Source organism: Drosophila simulans, chromosome 3R, assembly GCF_016746395.2.
Source record: "Drosophila simulans strain w501 chromosome 3R, Prin_Dsim_3.1, whole genome shotgun sequence".
Lineage (NCBI taxonomy): Eukaryota > Metazoa > Arthropoda > Insecta > Diptera > Drosophilidae > Drosophila > Drosophila simulans.
This window is the reverse complement of record NC_052523.2, coordinates 27,420,727-27,440,849: the sequence shown is the minus strand read 5'-3', so window position 1 is coordinate 27,440,849 and position 20,123 is coordinate 27,420,727. Positions and strand designations below refer to the sequence as shown.

General features: G+C 47.5%; 1 protein-coding gene across 7 annotated transcripts in view; it reads right to left on the bottom strand.

The window, feature by feature from the left end:
• Window positions 1-20,123, bottom strand: part of LOC6730330 (band 4.1-like protein 4A) — a 55,359-nt gene that overhangs the window by 6,859 nt on the left and 28,377 nt on the right. For 2 of the 7 annotated variants that reach the window (XM_016177897.3, XM_016177898.3), the window contains exons 3-15: window positions 13,532-13,636; window positions 13,084-13,208; window positions 11,749-11,846; window positions 11,355-11,563; window positions 10,359-10,511; window positions 9,199-9,371; window positions 7,463-7,705; window positions 5,632-6,087; window positions 4,692-5,090; window positions 4,325-4,609; window positions 4,062-4,199; window positions 3,844-3,990; window positions 2,498-3,734 (exon numbers count right to left, since the gene is read on the bottom strand). In XM_016177897.3, the coding sequence (XP_016037095.1) occupies window positions 2,498-3,734; window positions 3,844-3,990; window positions 4,062-4,199; window positions 4,325-4,609; window positions 4,692-5,090; window positions 5,632-6,087; window positions 7,463-7,705; window positions 9,199-9,371; window positions 10,359-10,511; window positions 11,355-11,563; window positions 11,749-11,846; window positions 13,084-13,208; window positions 13,532-13,636 (3,768 nt within the window). The remainder of the gene's footprint in view (window positions 1-2,497; window positions 3,735-3,843; window positions 3,991-4,061; window positions 4,200-4,324; window positions 4,610-4,691; window positions 5,091-5,631; window positions 6,088-7,462; window positions 7,706-9,198; window positions 9,372-10,358; window positions 10,512-11,354; window positions 11,564-11,748; window positions 11,847-13,083; window positions 13,209-13,531; window positions 13,637-20,123) is intronic. The other 5 variants (XM_016177894.3, XM_016177896.3, XM_016177899.3 and 2 more) reach the window with 3 other exon arrangements.

The following is a 20,123-nucleotide window of genomic DNA, read 5'->3' as shown; positions in this document are numbered from 1 at the left end:
TCTGCAGGACAAAAGAGACAAGGGCGTTTAGAGCCCGGAAAAAGGGCCGCCCCTCCAAACCATCTAGTATTTTCAATTGCCTACATGATGAATAATTAAATCATTCACGGAATGATGGATAAAAAAACGAGTATTTGTTTAAAGTTTCCCTTTGTTTCTCACTTTGTACATTTTCCGCACTATTTGACATGGAAAAATGTTTTCTGCCAATAAATCAATTGGCAATTTCATATTTTTATGCCCATTTTTTATTTGCCATTTTTTCAAAGTTATGATGCATGCATTTTTGCTGCGGTCTTTGTTTACCCTGGGCATTGTTTTCTAAATTTAAAATTTTATGCTGTTGACCAGGGCTGTCATAATATTATTTGGCCTTTAACCTTTACTTTTTAATGAACTTGAAAAAACGGAGGTAAAAATTAAACAGCGAGTTGGATAAATACGCAAATATTTACTTAAATTAAAACGCCCATTCCATTTTCTGAACAACTCAATCAATTTGTGACCATTTCTCCTCAAACGAAAGACGCTTCCATCGATAAGCAATCGCTTTAAGGCCTATAAGTTTGTTGCCTTATTGTTTGCCAATTGTGTTAATCTAGCATTTGTTAGGATTTGGCCAAGTGTGGCCGGCTCCTTGGGGCTACTAAAACGGAAACAGTCCGGACAATAGATATAATAACAACTGCAGGCGTTTTACCAGGGACAAAACCATCACCCGATGTGTTCTCCGCCGACGGCGAAAACTGCTAGCCCTTGAAACAACACAGCAAATGGCAGAGACAACAGCAATCGAAACTTTTGCCACATTAAATCAGTAAATTTATTGACTTAACTGCTTTTTGGGGCGAGGACACCAACCCGGCCACGCCTACCCATTTCCCCGCCCGCCCCTTTTGGGGGTTGTCAGCATTGGCGTTTGTCTGTTGGCCGCTGGCTGCGCACTTGCCACTTTGGCCTGGCCAAGATGGTGTCCCTAGTCCCATATCCGAGTGCACTCAGAGAAACAGGAAATATAGTTAATAAATGCTGAGGAACTTTAAAATGCAGTTTTTAAATGAGGAATGAAATGTTTTCGCTTAATACTGAGTTGGTTCTCAGATTTTCAGGGTGAATAGAGACCGAACAGGATGCTTGATTTTTTCGAGTGCATCTTCGCCTGCCGCAGGATCCCGTGTTTGGCATATTCCTTTGGCCGCTTTTGCCCCTTGCTGTGCTGTCATAATTTTTGATTTGCTTGTTTTATTTGATGTCCTTGCTGATGTCGTTGCTTTGGCTGCCATCTCAGGCGTAGTCGTCGTTCTTGGCCGCTCCTCACTAAGCTGCTTCCCAGCTTAGGAAAAACAATTTTGCAAAATTTATTTTATAGCAAAATTATGCCAAACATTTCGAAAATGTTTCTATGTACTCCCGCTTGTTGTTTCTCTTGTCGTTTGGGAAATGCGAATACGCGTGCATGTGTGTGTATTCGGAGGATATACACACATGCGTGTGACCCGGTCGAGAGCTTGGAAGCTGGCCCAGAATTTATTTTAGAATGGTAAGTATTTCTGCTTTCGTGCCATCAACTCTGGCTGAAATTATTTGCTCGGGGGCAGCAGGAGAGAAGAGAAGTCAAGGAGGAGGCAGGACTGGAGGTCCTGTCTGTTATATAAACTTGGATAATGTAGCGCAAATAGTTGCTTATTATTTATTCTCTTTTATTGCCCCCGCTAGCCAAAACCTTTGTCTTTACTGGGTCTTTATGGCCTTTTATTTTTCGGGTAATTTATTTGCGCTCCGGCAGAAATTAGTTGGAATATTTCAGTTGTTAATTAGGCATGCGTGAAATTGGGCAAAGTTTTGCGAAGCATTCTTTTGAGTTAGGATATATGGGCATATGTCTGGCCAAGATTCGCCCAACTATTCCACTGAAATTCGAGTGCTGAAAAGGATCCCTTCCCAAGTGGCGCTCTCACGCCTTAAATTTAAGTTAATTAAATTTCAGAGCAACCCGCAGCTGAGATAGCGGCAAGTTAACGTTTCTGGCTTTCGACAGGGCCAGACACACACAGGTCCTTTGGGTGGAGTGTGTGTGCGATAAGGATTCCTCATTTGGCGGAAATGAGGACAGCCCCACAACTCCCTCAACCCTCACACAATGGGTCTTACGAAATAATCAACATAAAAGCTTCAGTTACTTATTACACTTGTGCAAATACGGATACACACTACGCCATAGACTCTAGTACTCTTTAGAAATACAAACCGAAAATATAAAGGAGGAGGAGGAGTATCATGCCATACACACTAAGTACTTGGCTGGGGATGCGATAGTGCCAGTGAAATACGGATTCAATTAAGGCGCGGAACACAAACATGCAACACAATGGAGTGGCAAACGAAAGACAAGTTGCACAAACTGAAGATGAGGAGGAGGGGCAGGTGGACGTATCCACATCAACATCAACATCAACATTCAACATCGACATGCGACAGGTTTGCACTTCGTACTCACAGTTGACTGCTGCACCTCGGGCACAGATGGATTCTGGCCATGTTGCAGATACACTAATGGACCGCCCGTTTGCCGCGGCTGCTGGACAATGGGCGGCGACGAGGACGACGTGGAAGGAGGTCCGGCAGCGACGGCGGCTCCTTTGTCGAACTGATAGTACATGACGTCGTTGGCGGGCGCCGTGCCGCCGTACAGAGGAGGAGGGGGTGGCGGCGGATCTGCGGTCTGCGACCCAGAAATGTGGTAAGCGGTGGTCTGTTGTTTCGGGGAGCCCACTGCTCCCGTTCCTGCTCCTGCTCCAGCTGCTGCCCCGGCTCCACCCGGCATCTGCGGCATCTTGTAGTTGTAAATGTAGGGTCTTTCGTACTCCCCGCCGTGGATGTAGGATAAGAAGAGGTCCGATTTGGCTGGCTGAAGACCAAAACCCCCGGAGGAGGAGCCGTTGCCACCTGATCTTTGACCTGAGGGACGATTGTAGCCCCCGCCCGAAACATTGCTGCTCGCATAGTGCAACGGATAACAGCCTGCATTGGCTAACTGCGAGTTCCCGCCGCCCGTCAGGAGTTGCGTTTTGGTCAGACTCTGTCCGGAGAGCCGCCGGGTGGGCACCCCAATATCCGACTTGGCATCCCGGCGCTTCACCTGCGCCACGTGCGTGGAAGGACCTTGGTAATAGTAAGGCGACGCCGGATTGCTGGGCCACTCCACGAAGCTGCGCTGCCGGCTGAAAGCACCACCACCACCTTGAGAACCTGGACCACCGACACCACCAGATGTTACCATGTTGCCTGCCAGATTGCTAATGCTGCCTCCTCCGCTCACCACGCCCTTGGAGCTCTTGGCCAGCGCATTGTTCAGACTGAACTTGTACTGGTTGTTCTCAAAGGTCGTGTAGTGGAGCAGGCGATTAGCCGGCGACTGTTGATTAGAGTTAGTAGCGCTGTTGGGGTTTTGGCTGGAGCTGGGATTGGAACTCGGGCCCGCGTTGTGGACGGGCGCCAGTCCCGAGGAGCTCCCTGGGTTAGTGGACGATGGCGAGGAGGTGGCGTATTTGTAGGTGCTCTTCTGCTGGCGCTGCTGCTGCGCGAACAGCGAGCGCTGCTGCTGTTGCTGGTTACTCACGGTCTGCTGCATCAGGTTGTTGTAGTTCCCGCCGGCACTGCCGCCCGACTTCCGGTGCGATCCGCTCGAGGCGCCAGAGGATTTGTTGGTGCCATAGCGAGTGCTGTCGCTGGATCTGGAATGTTCAAGGCGTTACATGGTAAAAGAGTAAGCAGGTTAGTTTAAGGTAAAATAACTTTTAAAATACTTAATAAATATTATGATATGATATGAGGCGATCTTACCTTTCCGATGAGTATGCATAATCCTGATCGGCTCCCAGTCCAGAGTCAGTGTGCTCGTGGGACACCCGCAGAGCCGAGTTCTCCAAAGGACTCAGATTGGAGCCAGTGGGCGAGATAAAGTCACCCATGCTCATGCTGGACATCATTCTGAAGTTGGAAAATCCACATTCATCTCCCAAATTTGTAAAGACATCTCCACCATCTCCTCCTCTACTCACCTAACTAGACCATTATTCCGTTCACACTCCCTTGAAGATATAGTGCTGGCCGAGCGGATGGATCCATTCTTCGGCGCGTGTCCTCCAGCTCCAGGACCTCCGTTGGCCTCGTGTGGATGCGTGCTTTGATAGTAAAGTCTACAATTATGTACATGAGTTAAGTGAGATCTGATAAATAATCAGAACAAAAACTGAAAGTCGTTCCACTCTAAGGGTTGACCCTTACCTATTAGTAATTTATAGATTGGTTAACTAGTACTTACCCCCTGATGCGATCGACGCGATTCCTGGCCTGACCCGCATTTCCAGATCCACTGCCATTGGTAATGGTGTTGCCAGAGCCCGTGCTCTTGGCTCCCACACTGCTCTTGCTGTTGCTCTTGTGGATCTTCAAGTTAGAGTTGGACCTCTTCGAAGTGGTCTCTACCACCGTGTAGGGAATCTCCCGTAACTGCTGCTCCGACATGCCCTCCGTGTCCACCAGATCGAATTGTAGGTGCTTCGCCAGCTCACTGTTCCACATGCGGCTTCGTGATTCCGATGGGGATCTATTTTTATTTAAAAATGTTTAATAATAATTTAATTATACATATAATTAACGTATACTGGCTCCTTTTTGGTTGTACTCACTTGTTTTTGCGGTGCCTTCTGGATTTGTGGTGCGAATGGGTGTCCGAGTGGCTATCGTTGCTGTGGAGACTCCTGGCCACCATGCTGCTCTTGGAAACCGCTGCCTGTTGCACGGAACTCTGGCCCAAACTGGCCTCCGCCTGGCGTCGTTGCACTTCCCTCCACTGCGATGTGGAGTCTATAAGCTCGGCACTTCCACTTCTCATCGAGGAGCTGCGATGACCGGAGTAGCTGCGTCCACGTGTGCTGTCGTGATCGGATCCTCCGGCTGAGTCCCTTCGATGCCGGTGCGAACGGCGGTGCTTGCGATGATGCGAACGTCCTGATCTTCCGGAACGACCTGATCCTCTGGAAAGCTCGCTTTCATTATCTGAGGTGCGGCGATGACGGTGCTTATGCCTTGAATTAGAATGATTCCAGGTTATAATGATTTGCAAATTCCGAAGGTCGACAAATTAACGAATTGCTAAAAGTTCCTTGATAAGATACGTGAAAATACCAAAGTTGATACGCATAAAAATTGGGAAATTCAAATTCCCTTGCGAAATTCAGATCTTTGCAGATAAGATAAGGAGACAAATTTAATCAGTTCAACCAAGTACTCAAACTAGGCGCATGCCTAAGGATGTCCAAGTCGATAGGGCTTAGTTGGTCTTAAAATGTCACATATACTGGACTCTATCTTAACCTACTTAACCTTCTAAAGTTAATTAAGTGTTGACGAACTTAATACATCTAGTTCGATAAAATTCGCACGCGTCGCATTTATCTAACTTCATCCTAGGATTCAGACCTGATGCCCTTTGAAAGGTCAAGCTCGGGTCCGAAGTCTATACAGTAATCACGGTTGATGGGTTTGACATTCAAGTTAAATATAAATTCACTGTGAGTTTAAGCCTTTTCTGCATTAAAAATAATGCGTAACATTACTAAGACTTACTTGCGCGTGGACCTCGAGTCATTGGAGGAGTGGCTCTCCACGGAACTGGATCGGTATCTCTGCTGCTGATGGGAGGCGGATGAGGAGCTGGCCCGCTGCTGACGGTGGTGGTGCGTGGTCGAGGAGGTGGCTCCCGCTGACGAGGATTGGTGGTGCGGATGGTGGCTGGTACCGTGACCGTGGCTGTGGTGGCTGTGATGGTGGTGCAGTCCACCGCCTGCCGTACTCGCGGATCTCACGGATCGCGGACTCGACGGATTGTGCCCGAAGAGGGATCTCTGCTGGGAGCGCGGCCAGGGAGCACTCCGGGTGCTTCTCGGCGAGTCAGGCGTTTGCAGGTTGCCCCCGCTGTTGTTGTTGTAGCTGCTGGAGTTGTTGTTCTGCTGCTGATGGCAAGGTCTGATGCCCAAGCTGGTGGGTATGCTGTAGGTGGAGCGATAGGGGCTGTCGTAGTTGCTGTTCAGGGGAGGGAGTAGAGATTAAAGGCGGGGGATCAGTCATCGCGATCTCGCATTATTTTGCCATAAATTTAAATTGTTTAACATAAACGTTGATTAAAGTCCGCGGCATGGAAGGCCATTTAGGCTGTCCAATTCGATCTGGGGAGGCAACTGAGCTCCTCCAGCCATGCCACCACGAGATCGACACAGACAAATAATGCGCGTGTGCAAAATTGAGTAATTGCCGCACTGGCAATCAGCGGGCAATCATTTTGTACTCCCAGGAGTCGTCGCTTCGGTCCAGTTCGGTTCGCCTCAGTTCCACTGAGGAGGATCCCAGAAAAGCCAGAACGTGCCCGGTGATTTATGCTCCCTGGGATGCAGCGATCTGTGATTTGTGATCTGGCATCTGGGATCTGGATAGTCTGCTGTGGTGTGGTGTGGCGGAGATCGGCTGCCTGATTGGCCTGATGTTTGGGCTTCTCTTTGTTTGCAAATGATAAATGACGCGGGCTATTTGCTCATCCCGGGTCTTGCAGGAGAAGGAATCCAGCGATTACGATTGGCTTCTATTACCTTATTTAGAGCCTCACCTGAGCGTGTAATTTATGCACGGATGGTGGGCAAACACTTACACTGGACAGCTGGAAATGCTGGCTGGTAATTGTCCAATTCAAGTGCTTCTTGGGAGGATCGCTTTCGATTAGTCTCCACAACGGAATACAAGTATACACTCGCTCCCTCACTCCCCGACTATAAATCGCCTGGCATGACTCAATTTCGCCCGAAACTTCTATGATTTCTATTTGTCCATATAATTTGATGTTCACAACCATAAAACATTTAATAAATGCTGCGTCTAGACAATGTAACTGCCTCCGAAATGGCAACTAAATGGATTTTGAACACGAATTCGAAACAGAACCCACAGTGCCAGAGGGCACTTGAGCCGGGACAATGCCAAGGAGCTTCTATCTATGTATCCTGTTTGTCCTGTCAAACGCAAACGCAGGCGGAAAAGGCGGGGAATGATGAAGTGCTCCGGCTGCATTCCTTTCAAATTGAACCCGGCGATTCGAAATAGCAATAGCCATACCGAAAAATATATGTTTGAAAATTAAAAAGAGATCAAAGGCGAGTCCTCTCCAACGAGCCACATGAGAGCTCTTCCGGCGCGCCAGCTCCCAAAAATGATTACTAAAAAGCAAAAAAGGACTTGGCGGCCAAAAAAGGACTTGGCCGGAAAAAAGGACAACTACGTCAAAGGAAGCAGCTGCCGCACATAAATGGGTAAAATACGAAACGCGAGGGTACTACACATGGGCGGTCGGGTAAATCAAAACTTTTGTGCTCGGAATGAAAACAAATGATGGGCATTCTGGAGTACTCACTTGGAGATGGTGCCCATTCCGGGCTGGGGCAGCGGCCTGTTGCCCATGTGGCTGCCGCCTCCTAATGTTCCCGCGCCACTTGCTCCATGGCCATGGCCATTGCCATTTCCATTGCCGTTGCCGTTGCTGTTAAAAAAGTCATCAATCACGCGGCGCGGCTGGCGCTTCGAGGGAGTACGGGTGAAGGCAGGCGGCGATCGTCCGGCGGAAAGTGCATCCTTCTCCGTTTGCTTGTCCGGGCGACTTTTGGGTGTGGTTCGATGGGTTCGGGGTTGGCAGACATGCGGTGGTGGTGTCGGGCAACATAAAAGTAGGCATAAAGGCGTCCAAAAATATTAACAACCAAAATGGGAAAATGCGAAAAACAAAAAAGGAAAACGAGCGTACGGATCATAGAAGACGCTAATAATGAACAGTGAACCATAAAAAGGTTGTAAAGCACAGACAGCCAAATAAAATAAAAACCCAGGAAACTCGGAAACTTTCATTTGTTTCTCAAATTAAAAACGTTCTGTTCTTGGGCCAGTCATAAAATGAGCCGACGCCCCTAAAAAAACTTTGTTTTTGGCCACTAGAAATGCCCTGCCGGCCAAGTTAATAGTTTCACTGAGTTACGGTTGGCCACGTGAACTCCATTTTGTGTCCGGGAGCAAGAAAGTTTACCGCAGCAACTAAATGGTCAGCCGCAGTCACCGCAAATGTCCAGTCATAAACATGAAGGACCTGAAGCCCCAGAGTTCCCCTGAATCCCCTCGATTCCCCTGGATTCCCTAGATTTCTTGCCACATTCGTCATGCACAATTGCCTGCATTTGGTGAGGCAGCAGCTTAGAGCCGCCTTTTCGCAGAAAGTCATTAGTGGGCTTTGCACTCGAGTTGCTTTTTGGCTGACTGCCCGAAGGCCTCCCAATCCCAATCCCCAGCCTCAACCTCATCCACATCCACATCCCCATCCGCAGTACCCCTGCAGATCCGACATTTTTATTGGACTTCCAATTAGTTGACCATGCAGGCGATGGCGTAAACTTGATCTATGAACACTGGTCGGGTTGCGCTGCATCTGGACGCTGCTTCTGTTTGGATTTGACTTTGACTTGGGCCAGAGATGAGCTCTAATTGGTTCGGCGGGAAACTCGAGGAGCTGACATGCGAACTTGGTGCATTTTGGCGTTTTCAGAGGGCTATCTTTGAAACTGGAGTGGCCCTCCATTTAGTCCGAACTTGATGAACATTAATTTCGGCTAATACAAACTTTACATTGAATTTATTAGAGGTCTTAATAAAATAAACAAAACAATAAGGTATTTAAGTGCCTTGCTCTTACACTGATAGTAAATTCAGGCATGTCCTATATCCCCGAACATATTTATAGGAAATTTAGCCCTTGGAATGCCGCATCTAACCATCTATCCTCTCAAGAGCCAGTTCACTTGTTCGCTTCGAGTCCAGCCCAATTTCTCCACTCGAGCTGCCCCTTAATGAGCTAATCACATGAGGTGCACTTTGAGGCCAGGGATTGAACTCGAGTGTCTGGGCCATTGAAATTCGTTACGTCTTAATTGGCTGCGCTTTTGGGTTTGGCCAATAAATTAGGCAACGGAGCAGCAGGGTTTTTTTTGGTTTAACGACTCCATCTGATGGGCGGAGCACACACGACTGCACCCACAGGAACTTCCTGGAGAGTTCCCAGTGCGCCGCGGCACTCCACTATTTCTGGCCAGCTGGCTGGTTACTCACCTGTGCCTGAAGCGCGATCCCAGTTGGAACAAATCGGCGGCATGCGACTGCGAACTGGGCAGAGGGGCCACTCGCACCTGCCTGAAGAAGGCATGGTGTTCCACGCAGCAGCGCCATAGGTGCTTGCAGGCCGACTTGCGAGGCGTCTCGAATCCGTAGGTGCTCAGCTCGTTCTGCGGGAAACAGGAACAGAATCGAATCGCAAAGGTGTGATAAGCGCAAGAGTCGAGTCACGATGGGAACTGGAAACTCGACTGGGACTCGACATGCCGACAAAGAGGCGGACTGACTGAATGAGTGCCCCTGTCGGGCTCGCCCCCTCCCATTCCAAACTGTAAAGTGCTGGCCAAAAAAAAAAAAAAAGAAGCTGGGAAGGAAAAGGGAAAAATCAAGGCGAAGGAAAATGCTTAAGTTCCGCCTTTTGTGCGCGTCAACTGGCTGGGAAACTTTTTTGATTATCAAAGCGTTAACACCCGAAAGTGTGCAACTTTCGGCAGCTCCAGCCATTTGGCGTCCTCTATCTGCTATCTGCTACCGAAGCTACCATCTTCCATCTACCAGCTACTAGCTACTTGTTGTCTAACGAGTCCTCCTACGCTTCTGGCTCCTGGCGCCACTTGATGCCGCTGACAGCCAAAAGTTGTCGCCATAAGGAGCACACAGAAAAATTGGCGACACTGCAAAACGGGAATAAGAAATTGAAGGCACTCGAACGGAGCTATGGAGTATAGGATACCCTGTAGGGTTTAAAGGAGGATAACTACACTAAAGTATACAACTTCGAGGATATCATGACTTAAGAGTTAATGATTATAGAACAATTTATTCATCTAAATTTCTAAGATCTTTTCTACATTTCTTAAAGGTCATCTTTTAAGCACGCCCAGAACTCTCTCAACTGTCAGATACTTCCTACTCGACTTTGTCATAGGTCTACTACTACCCTTTAGTGCCAACTTTCGACCATTCACTCGCGGAACGAACTGCAAATTGTAAAAAGCACTTGTCGGCAAACAAATTTATGGCTGGGATGGGCTAGGAATTGCGGATCCTCATCCACATCGTCACAGTGGCCATTGTCGTTTCGGGTTCCCAGCTAACAGTTTACAGTTTTCCAGTTCCAGTTCCCATTGTCGCGTTGGGTGCGTTTGAGAATTTACATTTTTATCGCTTATCCTGAGCATAAAATAGCGTCCTTTATAATAAACTTTGGCAATGCGCGGCCAATAGTAATGAGCCACCGTCGTCTTGTTGCGCAGCACGACAATCCCGCTCGGAGTCAGGCCCAGGAAGTACTCCACGCTGTCCTCGCCCTGTGGGAAAAGGGGAAAGTGTGAGCAAAAAGTAGAGAAAATGAGAAGCTGAGAAACTTTCGCAAACAAAGGCGGGCGCAAAAGTTTCCTTTCGGCCATTGCCAAAAAATGTGTTAACAAGAAGAAAGTTTTCGCCCATTAGCAGCAGGCGGCATTTTTATGGATACCTCGTTCTTATAACGCCGCCCAGAAAAAAAAGCCGAAATAAATGTAATTTCGGCTGTTAATTAAATTAAAAAGAAGCAGAGAGCGGCAAAGCATATAAAAGACGGCGGTCTGGCGCCGCGATAGTCAATGATTTGTGTCTATAAACAAACACAAGGCCGACGACTGAGTGAGAAGGGGGTGGATATGGGCATTATTATGGCACATAGCATACCATACCATACCACATGGAGTATGATACAAGGGTTCGGGGCGATCCCCAACTCCACGCATGTATACAAACACAGCTGGTGATTTATTGAGGTTTGATATCAAAGTAAAGGGCAATAAAAAATGCAAATGAAGTGCCAACTTACGCAGCACAAAAGCGTAGACACACGAGACTCGCTTTTTCGGGGGTAATCATTTCCCCCTCTCCGATTGGGGACCCCCACAGAAATGTGAGCAAATGATTTATAATATTTGCCCTGAAATAAAATTAAACTTTGCATTTCCCTCTGACCCCTTTTATGCGGCTGGTTGAACGTCGAAGACCGGCTGCCTGGTGAACCATCTGCGGTTTCAGAACGTCGGGTCGGGTCACATGCGAGAAGTATCCATAGGTCCTATATGCCACCCCCGTTCCGGCAGTTCACCCGATTTGGCTTGACACATGAGCAGCATCAGCACATTACTCACCAGAACGGGATGCAAATCCACGCCGTACATATCGTGCCATTTGACTTTGTCCAGATAGTTGAGCTCCGCACTGGAGGGCGACATTCCCTTGAGCTGCTGGTGGAGCTCGGAGACGCGGGTTTCCAGCTCGTTGCTCTGGTTAGGAAGCAGCCGGAACTCGGACACATAGCCCTTCGAGTGGCGCCGCTGATCGTAGTCACCAAGTTCGGCTGGGGGAGCAAACATGTATGTATCTCTGATTATTGGATGAAAGCAAACTTCAATTTCTTTACAAAAATGAAGGGTGGAGTTCTTGGTAAATAAACACAAGTCAAAGGATATGCGCTGAAAATCGATTCGTATTTGCAAGGGGCTTTTGTGACACCTGTGACTCACTTGGTGTTCCTTTACTTACATTGCACCACAAAGGCTCCCAGCTCGGCGGCCAGCTCAAAGGCCACAGGCAGTCGTCCCTGCAGAACATCCTGTTTGACTTGCAGGAAAAGTTGATACCTGCAAATGACAAATTTCATTAGCCAACATGGCAGCACAAAAAGCCGAAAACAAGGACCAGAAGCAGTTAACAAGTGGGCAAACAGAAATCTGGGCATAAAATTAGTTGATCCCCCCCTGAATGCTTGTCCAGAACAAACATTCGGCCGACTTGTTGACTTTGGGCGTAACATGGAAATCATGAAACGAAACAAATACTCGTAAACGGCAGACGGCATAGGCCGGCATCATATTTCACAATTATTTGCTAAAATCAAGCGCAGTTTGGGCTTCAAGCTGCCTGTTTGCCTTAATCCTCTCCTGTCAGACGTGGCTCAGTCTGCCTGGGAATCCCCTCGTCGCTCGGAATTTTCAACTTTGTCCTGACCAAAGTCAATTGCCGTTTATTGTGCGGCGCAGACTTTGTATAGCTAAAATAACACGATATTCTTTGGCCCTAGTGCACTTCCAATAATGCAACGGCAATTGCATTGCCACGCCCTACGCCCCTTCCACTTGGCCAGAAGTGCATTTCGATGCATTTATATGCGCTAATATTAGCAGTGGATTCAGCGGCAGTTGGCCAGGATTTTGATGATGTTTGGCCAATGGTTTTGCCGTCGCTCGGCGAATGATTATGGCCAACGTGTCGTCGTATGGAGAGCAAATATTTGCACACACCAAATGCTTGATAAATGCAGCAATCGCCCCCAGGATAACCAGACACCAGGACACCAGGACCCCAGGACGACCGAACACCCGATGATGTGGCGGTGAAAACCATGGCCACGGTCACATTTCCACAGATTTCCCGCCCACTTCGCTCGCCATTCGCGACGACATTTGGCATTTTCCCTTCGGCCTGCTGGCCTTTTCCACTGGCGTTATTTTAATTTATTTCGCTTGATGTGCGCGCATAAATGCATTAATTGCTCGATGCATTATCCATTAGTTGAGTGGGCATAGCGAGTTCACAGCTTTCAGCTCGTGCATCTCAATTCGCTTCATTTGTTGTTTATTGCATTATAATTATGCGTCTGTGTGCCTCAATTAACAAATTAAATTTGCCAAATTCAATTTACCGAATTTATGGCAGACCAAAGATGGGATGGCACAAATTAAATGCTTAAATTGTTAATGCCTGTGCGGACAAAAGGATATTCTTTAAATGCCACCAGAACTCGCACGATTATGACTTCAATTTGGAATACCCATAAATGTTTGCGGTCTAGGATCATATGGGATTTTGGTTCCTCACCTGGTTATTTCCTCCAGCAGCTTGCAGGGATCGGCAGCATAGAACTTCACACCGAAATACAAGTCATAAGGATCCGACTTGGGCTTGAGTTGGCGAGAAATACGCGACGCAGGATCGAGCCAGTGCTGTGGGGAAATGCAAATGAGGGATAAATCCAAGGGCTAACCACGGGGCGTATGAGCAACCAGGTGGTTTGTGTAAAAGTCAGTGAAGGACACCACCGCCAGCAGGACCAGCGAAAGCGAAAATATCTAACCTGCCCCGCAGCCAAAGGACTCTCAAAGAGTTGCCATAGTCTGTCTGCTGGGCTTTTTGTTTTCATTTTTCATCGCGCCTGAATGAATTTCAATGAAAACGAAAATGAATTTCCAAAACCAATATGTGTGCCCAGCGGAAGCGGTCTCCTTCACTTTTTTCGATTTGGATCGTTTTTGCTCAACACACTTACCGTCTGATTCTCCTCGTCTATGTAACGTATGCCGAAGTATGAGGTCTCGATTAAATTGAGCCTGGCGAAGACGACATCCAGCAGAGCCTGGCCGGGCAAATCATCCTGAAAATAGACAAGAAAATTGCTGTTAAAACAGAGCAGAGTCCTGGGGATAAACAGGAGGGATAAAAGCAGAAAAGGCTGAGGGGCTGAGGGGCAGAGAGGCAAAGGCAAACACTGGAAACACTGGCAAACTGTTGAGCCATTGAATGGCCACAGACACGGCCCTCGTTTCCGTTTCCCTTTCGTCCTGCGCCCACTTTCCATCCAGTTGGCTAAGTCCTCCGCCGACAAAAGTGAAAACTTGCCAGTGACAATTATTCAATTGGAAAATTGCTGCCTTTTTGTGTGCCTCTGCCTGCGATAAAATAAATGTGGAAATAGCAAAATGGCCCGTTCTTCTTCCTCTCGACCAAACAATTTATGGCAAATCGAAGGCGGCCAAAGTCGGGCAATCAACAATTTTGCTGGCTTGCCGTTGGTTTAATTTAATTTGTTAAAGCTTTAAAATGCCAATTCCCTTTTTCTCGCCCCGTCTAGTGGCAATAATAAATTGAGTTTATTCTCCGGGGAGATCTCGCAATCGAAAACGGAATCACCCCGAAAAAGGTGGCCGCCGCAGCTGCAGGAACCGCAAAAAGCACCCAAACTATGGCCGTGGGGTGTGCTATTGTTAACCGCAAAGGCAGCTGCCACGCCCCCTGTTTACCGCCCGCCCTGCGGCGGCTGATGCTCCTCCTCGATTGTCTGCAGTGTGTCTCATGTGCTGCTCCGTTTTTTGCTTTTCGCCAGCTGACCAGCAGACACTGACTTTTGCCTTTTGTTGTTTGTTCGACCCGCTGCCATGTTTTATTTATGGTATTTCTGCCTGGTCGAAGGATCCCTTTGGGGCATCCACGTCCATATCCACATCCACATTCGCAGCCACGTCCTCGTACACATCCACATCCTGCACACGGCATTTCCCTTCGCATGCATATTGGCCTGCTTTATTGTTGTTGCGTAATAAACTTAATGGCTGGCAAGTGTGAACACACTGGGATTCCGGGAGTGAGAACTCGGTGTAACTGCCAGTTGGCTCGCAACTCCGAGCACAACTCGTTTTGAATTTATGTTAAACATTCTGCTGACCTCGGACTTTCAGTCCGAAATCGAGCTGCTTAACTCGCCGTCTGGGAATTGTAAATACCAAAAGATGGAGTCCAAGTTGGGATGGTGCTGTATGTGTATTTCAAATGATATTTGATACACATTGTTGGGGAATGTTTGCCACATGTTCATACTTATGTAGTTGTAGTGGTTTCCCCAAATCCATATGATGGCAAACTGTACAATATTCCATTTCCATCTCATTCAAGCAATGAATTCGATATGCCCAAAAACATATCGTTAGTACGCAAGCTGTGCAAAATGTTTTTGATCTGCCCAATAATCATTTACCTTTCAACATCCCCAGGCCAAACCGAGATCCCAGTGGATGGAAGGAATAATCTCTGTATGAGAGTTCATTCCGCATCAAAAAGTCGAGCTGAGTTGATTTTTGCATGAGCTCCGGGCCGCAGGACGAGGATGCCAGTGTGCTCGGTGCACGGACTCGTGTGCGTGTGTGTCAAAAACTAATTGCATTTGTGCCGACTGCATTAGATGACAGTCGTTAACAGGACGAAGTGACACAGTGACAGTGAAGTGACATCGGCAGTGGCAAAGTGAACGTGATGCTGCAGCTGGGCAGGACGTCAAATTCCTTCTCTGGTCCTGCAGCTCAAATTGCATTACAAATACGTGGAGAGAACGTGGGCCAGGACATTAAGACAATGGTCTGTGAAATTTCCTACACAAGTCGAGTCCTTATTGTTGTCTCCCCTCATCTGGCTCCGAAAGCTCTTGTTCCAGCTGCCGCTCCTCTGACTTTGCTGTCAATGCTTTTACCATAAAACACAGAACTCGAGAAGAAGAAAAGTGCATTTTAAAAATGCATAAGAAACATGAGCGTTCATCATATTGTCGGTTGCCGTTTACTTAGTGAGAGGAGCTAATAATGCATGTGCACGTAAATGGAATTCCAAATGAGGTAAGAGCGAGTGAAGTAATATTCCTTAAAGTGTGCCGAAAGCACGTGAGGCATCTCTATCGATCTGGGCTTATTGGATTCCGAACCTTTCAGGAATCCCAACCAGTAGACACCCCCATTGGAAAGCAGCCTAATGAACTAGTCGTTCAGCGCCTAAGTTATGGCCAGAAATCAACGTATACATGTAAGGACCGCAATTAATCACATGGGGTTTGCCGGAAAAACTTGTGCAAACAAAAGTGTTTTGGGTCCCAAAAGGTTTACCACGTTCAGACAAACGATTCTGGGGGCGGAAACATTTCCCCCCACCTCCAACGCCAATTTCCACACAACTCACTCACTGACAGAGTTCAATAAATTAGATTTTCCCCGAACCAGTGACGTAGATGATGTCTGGGGCATCAAAGGATGAAGGCTTCGGATGATCCTGATGCTGACAGCGCAGCAAAAGCAAGTCGAGGACGGAGAATCGAAAAAAAAAATAGAAAAAATTAAGAAGACGCCGGATGTGCCCTACGATGATTATGTTGATGCTAATGATGATTAGGTCTTTGGCTAAAATGTCTTAATCAAATTATGCTTACTTTGATGTTGCTGGAAGGACCTACGCCTGCCTCCAGCCAAAGGACATCGAATCCTGGCCAAGTACACTTAATGAGCTTACATTTTTCGCCACCCCCGCCGCCGCCGACTGGCTCTCAACCTCGATTGCCTGCTTTTCTTGTCAGCTGACGGCAACACCAGAGCAAAAAGGAGGAAGTTTTTGCCATGCAACTTAATTAGAGAACGCCAAGTGGTAAACCGGAAAATATAGCACACATGTCTGGCCACCAGCCAGCCCTAAACAACTTCCCTTCTTCCACCCCCGGGGGACACTTTTCGGGCGAAAAGGAAAATCCCAGCACCGCGTTCCAGCTAAAACGTAATCAGCGTCTTTCGTAAACTTTAACGACGTGACTAACCCAATTTCGGCCTTTTGCGTGTGCAGAAATGCGCTGCAAGTCGCAGGGCTTTAACATAATTAGGACGTGTGTTATGTGTTCAAAGGATGTGCTCCCCAGACACACGTGCTTGTCAAAACTACTTGATATCAACTTGACTTTATGAATAGTTACAGATCAAATAAATATGTATGTGATTTTATAGAAAGATTAAGTATTAACTTTAAAGACTGAACGTATTGCTAGTGCCACACTTTTTTCGTGTTTTCATCCAGCCCCGTCAGATTACATCGTATTTCCGGTGTAAGCTCATTTGCTGCCATTTAAACTGCAAGGCGGCTAACAAGAAACGCCAGCTTATTGCCCTTGGAGGGGCAAAATAAAAACAAAGCTGGCTGAAATGGAAAATAAGAAGCGAGTCCGAGTCGCCGGCAATGGGGGTCAGGTCAGATGCTGGAAATGATGCTCGGCATCTGCCCCCAAAAGGCTCCGACATCCACGGGTCGTATACTTAATGCCATGTGAGCTGTGTCTGTGTGCGTTTTAGCCTCTCCAATTGCATTGTGCGTATAATTGCGATGCTTGGCTTAAACGAGCGCTGACCTCTGACAACAACAAAAAGTGCACACAACACGCGGTGGAAAAAGCAGCGAGCAGCGAAATGCGAAAAACAAAAAACAGCTGCAGAGAGCTGCATTCGTTTGTGTTTATAACGGCATTATGAGTCTTAAGCTCAGGGCAGAAATAGGAGGAATAAAAATAAAAGCCAGCGAGAGCAAACAAACGGGGCTAAAACAGAGAAGTGCGGAAAGGGACGGACGGAGTGAGTGGTGCAATGTCACAGACAAAACGGCGACAAAATGAAAGAAAAGCAATGCCAGCAACATCGTGTCGTCGTTATGCACAAAAACCAGGCAGCCTTTCCAAATGCTAAAGCAGATTTATGTCTGCTCCAACCCTCTCCCCGCCCTCCATCCACCGGGGGAACCCCCTTTTCGGGCCCGGGATCCACCCTGCTCATCCCATATTGGCGCATCTTCACCTAACTGAAAAACACATTCAACAAACGAGATTTGCGTAATTCCTGCAGCTCAGCGCCGACGAGAAGGTTCCTCGACTCAACTCAACTCGACTCGTCTCGGGTTTTCTTCTTTTTTTTATTTTTTATTTTTGCTGTTTTGTTGTTTGCCGGCTGCTTGTTCTTCGCAACGTTTGTTGTCAGTCTGTTTGTTGTTGTTGTCGTCGCAGTGGACGGGATGCTGCCTTTTGAGATTCCTGTACCGTGTGTTATAGCTATACCCTGCACCAGGTGGGCACAACGTTGATTCGGCCATGGCATTCAACTCATGGTCAATACATGGTCAATGTAAAAATAAAATGTAAAGGAATGCTCATCATGGAAAGTTCCAATTCCATCAACAAATTAAGTAGATATAATATTCAAAAGAAGTTAAGAATATGAAATATGGAGTTTTGGATCTTCCTTACTTAACCGATGATTTGGAAGATGGTATGCATGAGTCTGTTGACCGCCTAGGGTATCTGATAGTCGTGGGTCTGGCCCAAAGTTGACAGCTCCTTGTTCCGCCGATGCTGGCAGTTCAGAGACGTCGCTGTCTGTTTACGAGAGTTTTATTTCGCATGCCACGCCAAACGGCAAACGGCAAACGGCAAACGGCAAACTGCAAACGGCACAAAGCCTGACAATGCTAGATGCGGATGGCTGGGACTCTGCTCAGCCTCTGACTTTGGCTCTGACTTTGGACTCAGGTTCAACATCCAACATCCAACGACCAACATCCCACATTCAGCCAGCTTTGGCCTCGGATTTAGCCGTGGAATCGGCTTGGCTTGGCGTTTTGGCCCTAGCTGCGATATGAGTTGTTGGTACTGGTACGTCATCGTCATCGTCACATAGCGGCACTTCCATATCTGTTTTTCCACCGTTTTTTTCCGCTTTTGCTATTTTTTGCGGCATGTTCGGGCTGTTTTTTCTGGGTTGCAGCCAGTTGATCTGTCGACGGTTGTCGCATCTTTCCGGCACATTTTTTTGGGATTCTCTTTGAGCATGGCTCCCTTTGCCGTGCTAATTCCAAGCTCTGGGCCATGCTATCGATGCATCTGGGCGTTCTGCTCCCGCGAAGCCGGTGAAAAACTGCACGTGCAACTATTCAGATGCTCAGATGTTCAGATGTTCGGATGTTCAAACTGTTCAACTTGTCTCGCGCTTTTCCGGCGAGAGCTACGACTTCCGCCGCAGAGGCATCACTTGCATTTTCCGCTATCGCAATCGCACGACGTCTGTGCAAATGCTGGATATCATTGTTTGCCTCGCAAATATTTCTGCGCTTATCCTACGGTGAATGGAAGCCAAGGAATGGATGTCTACGTGTGCACTTGAAGAAATCTTGAATTTCTAGGTATAAGCATCAAAGTTGTTGCACTACCAAAGATTTAGAACTTACTTCTGGAGTTTGTTTATAGATGTATTACTCTTCCCCAATGTTACTTAACCAATTATTCTGTTCACTTCTCTTCTAACCATGCCAGGTAATCCCCATTTCTTCCAGGTGTAAAAGCCCGCGCTCACCTTGAATTTCTTTGGCGCTTTGTTCGCTAACCCATTCAAACGCTTGGCAAACAAACGGCGAAGCCAACTGACAGCGACACAGGGCGCAAAGAAGCCGGAGATTCGAGGTTCCAGGGGCTCGAGGGGTTCCCGGGAATTGGACGTCGGATGGCGGACGTCGGACCACCAGGTGAGTGAGTTATCTGATGGCCGTCAAGCCGGACCGCCTGCCATCCACCATCCACCATCCGACATCCACCTTCCACCACCCACCAGACTGCTGGCCACCCGCTGATGTCTGTCCGTTCTGTATTTGCGTTTAAAGTTTTTTTGATTGAATTGTTGCAAATTGTTTGCAAATCTATTTCGCCGGTCTCCCTGCGGCTCAACCTCAACCGATTGAACAATTGCTTTTTGTCTTTTCGAAAGCGAAACGGTGCGGGAGGGGGCGGTAGGGGGCCTTGTGGCCACGCAGATACTCGTATTCAGATATTCAGATATTCAGATATAGCCGCAAAGTCTCGACTTGACACTGAGTTATGGTTCTGACAGCTGCGAAAGGCAACGAACGGCCAGTTTTGGCCTGGCTTTCGAGTTTCCGAATTTTTGCTGGCTGTTTTCTGTTTCTTTCAAGGGGCTCTTTGTTAATCCTATTATCCAACCGAAGCGCAACTTCAGCAACAGATAAAGTAATTACCCCGGCTGCCCCAAAAAATGCCAAATAAAAAAGGGCAACGCCGGAAAACTGTTTCGCTGAGCTGGCAAAAAGGTAAAACATTCGGGGCTTTTGGGCCTAACCTTTTGCCTCTTATTAATTACGTCATTTAAAACGCCTGAAAGCGGGAGCATTGTGAGTTTTGAATTTCGCCTATGCTTTCTCCACAAAAATTTTGTGCAGTTTATAATGAAAATATTGAATTACATTTAAGGTTTTAGAAGCGAAGTTTCTTTGCGGATTTTCCGACCGAG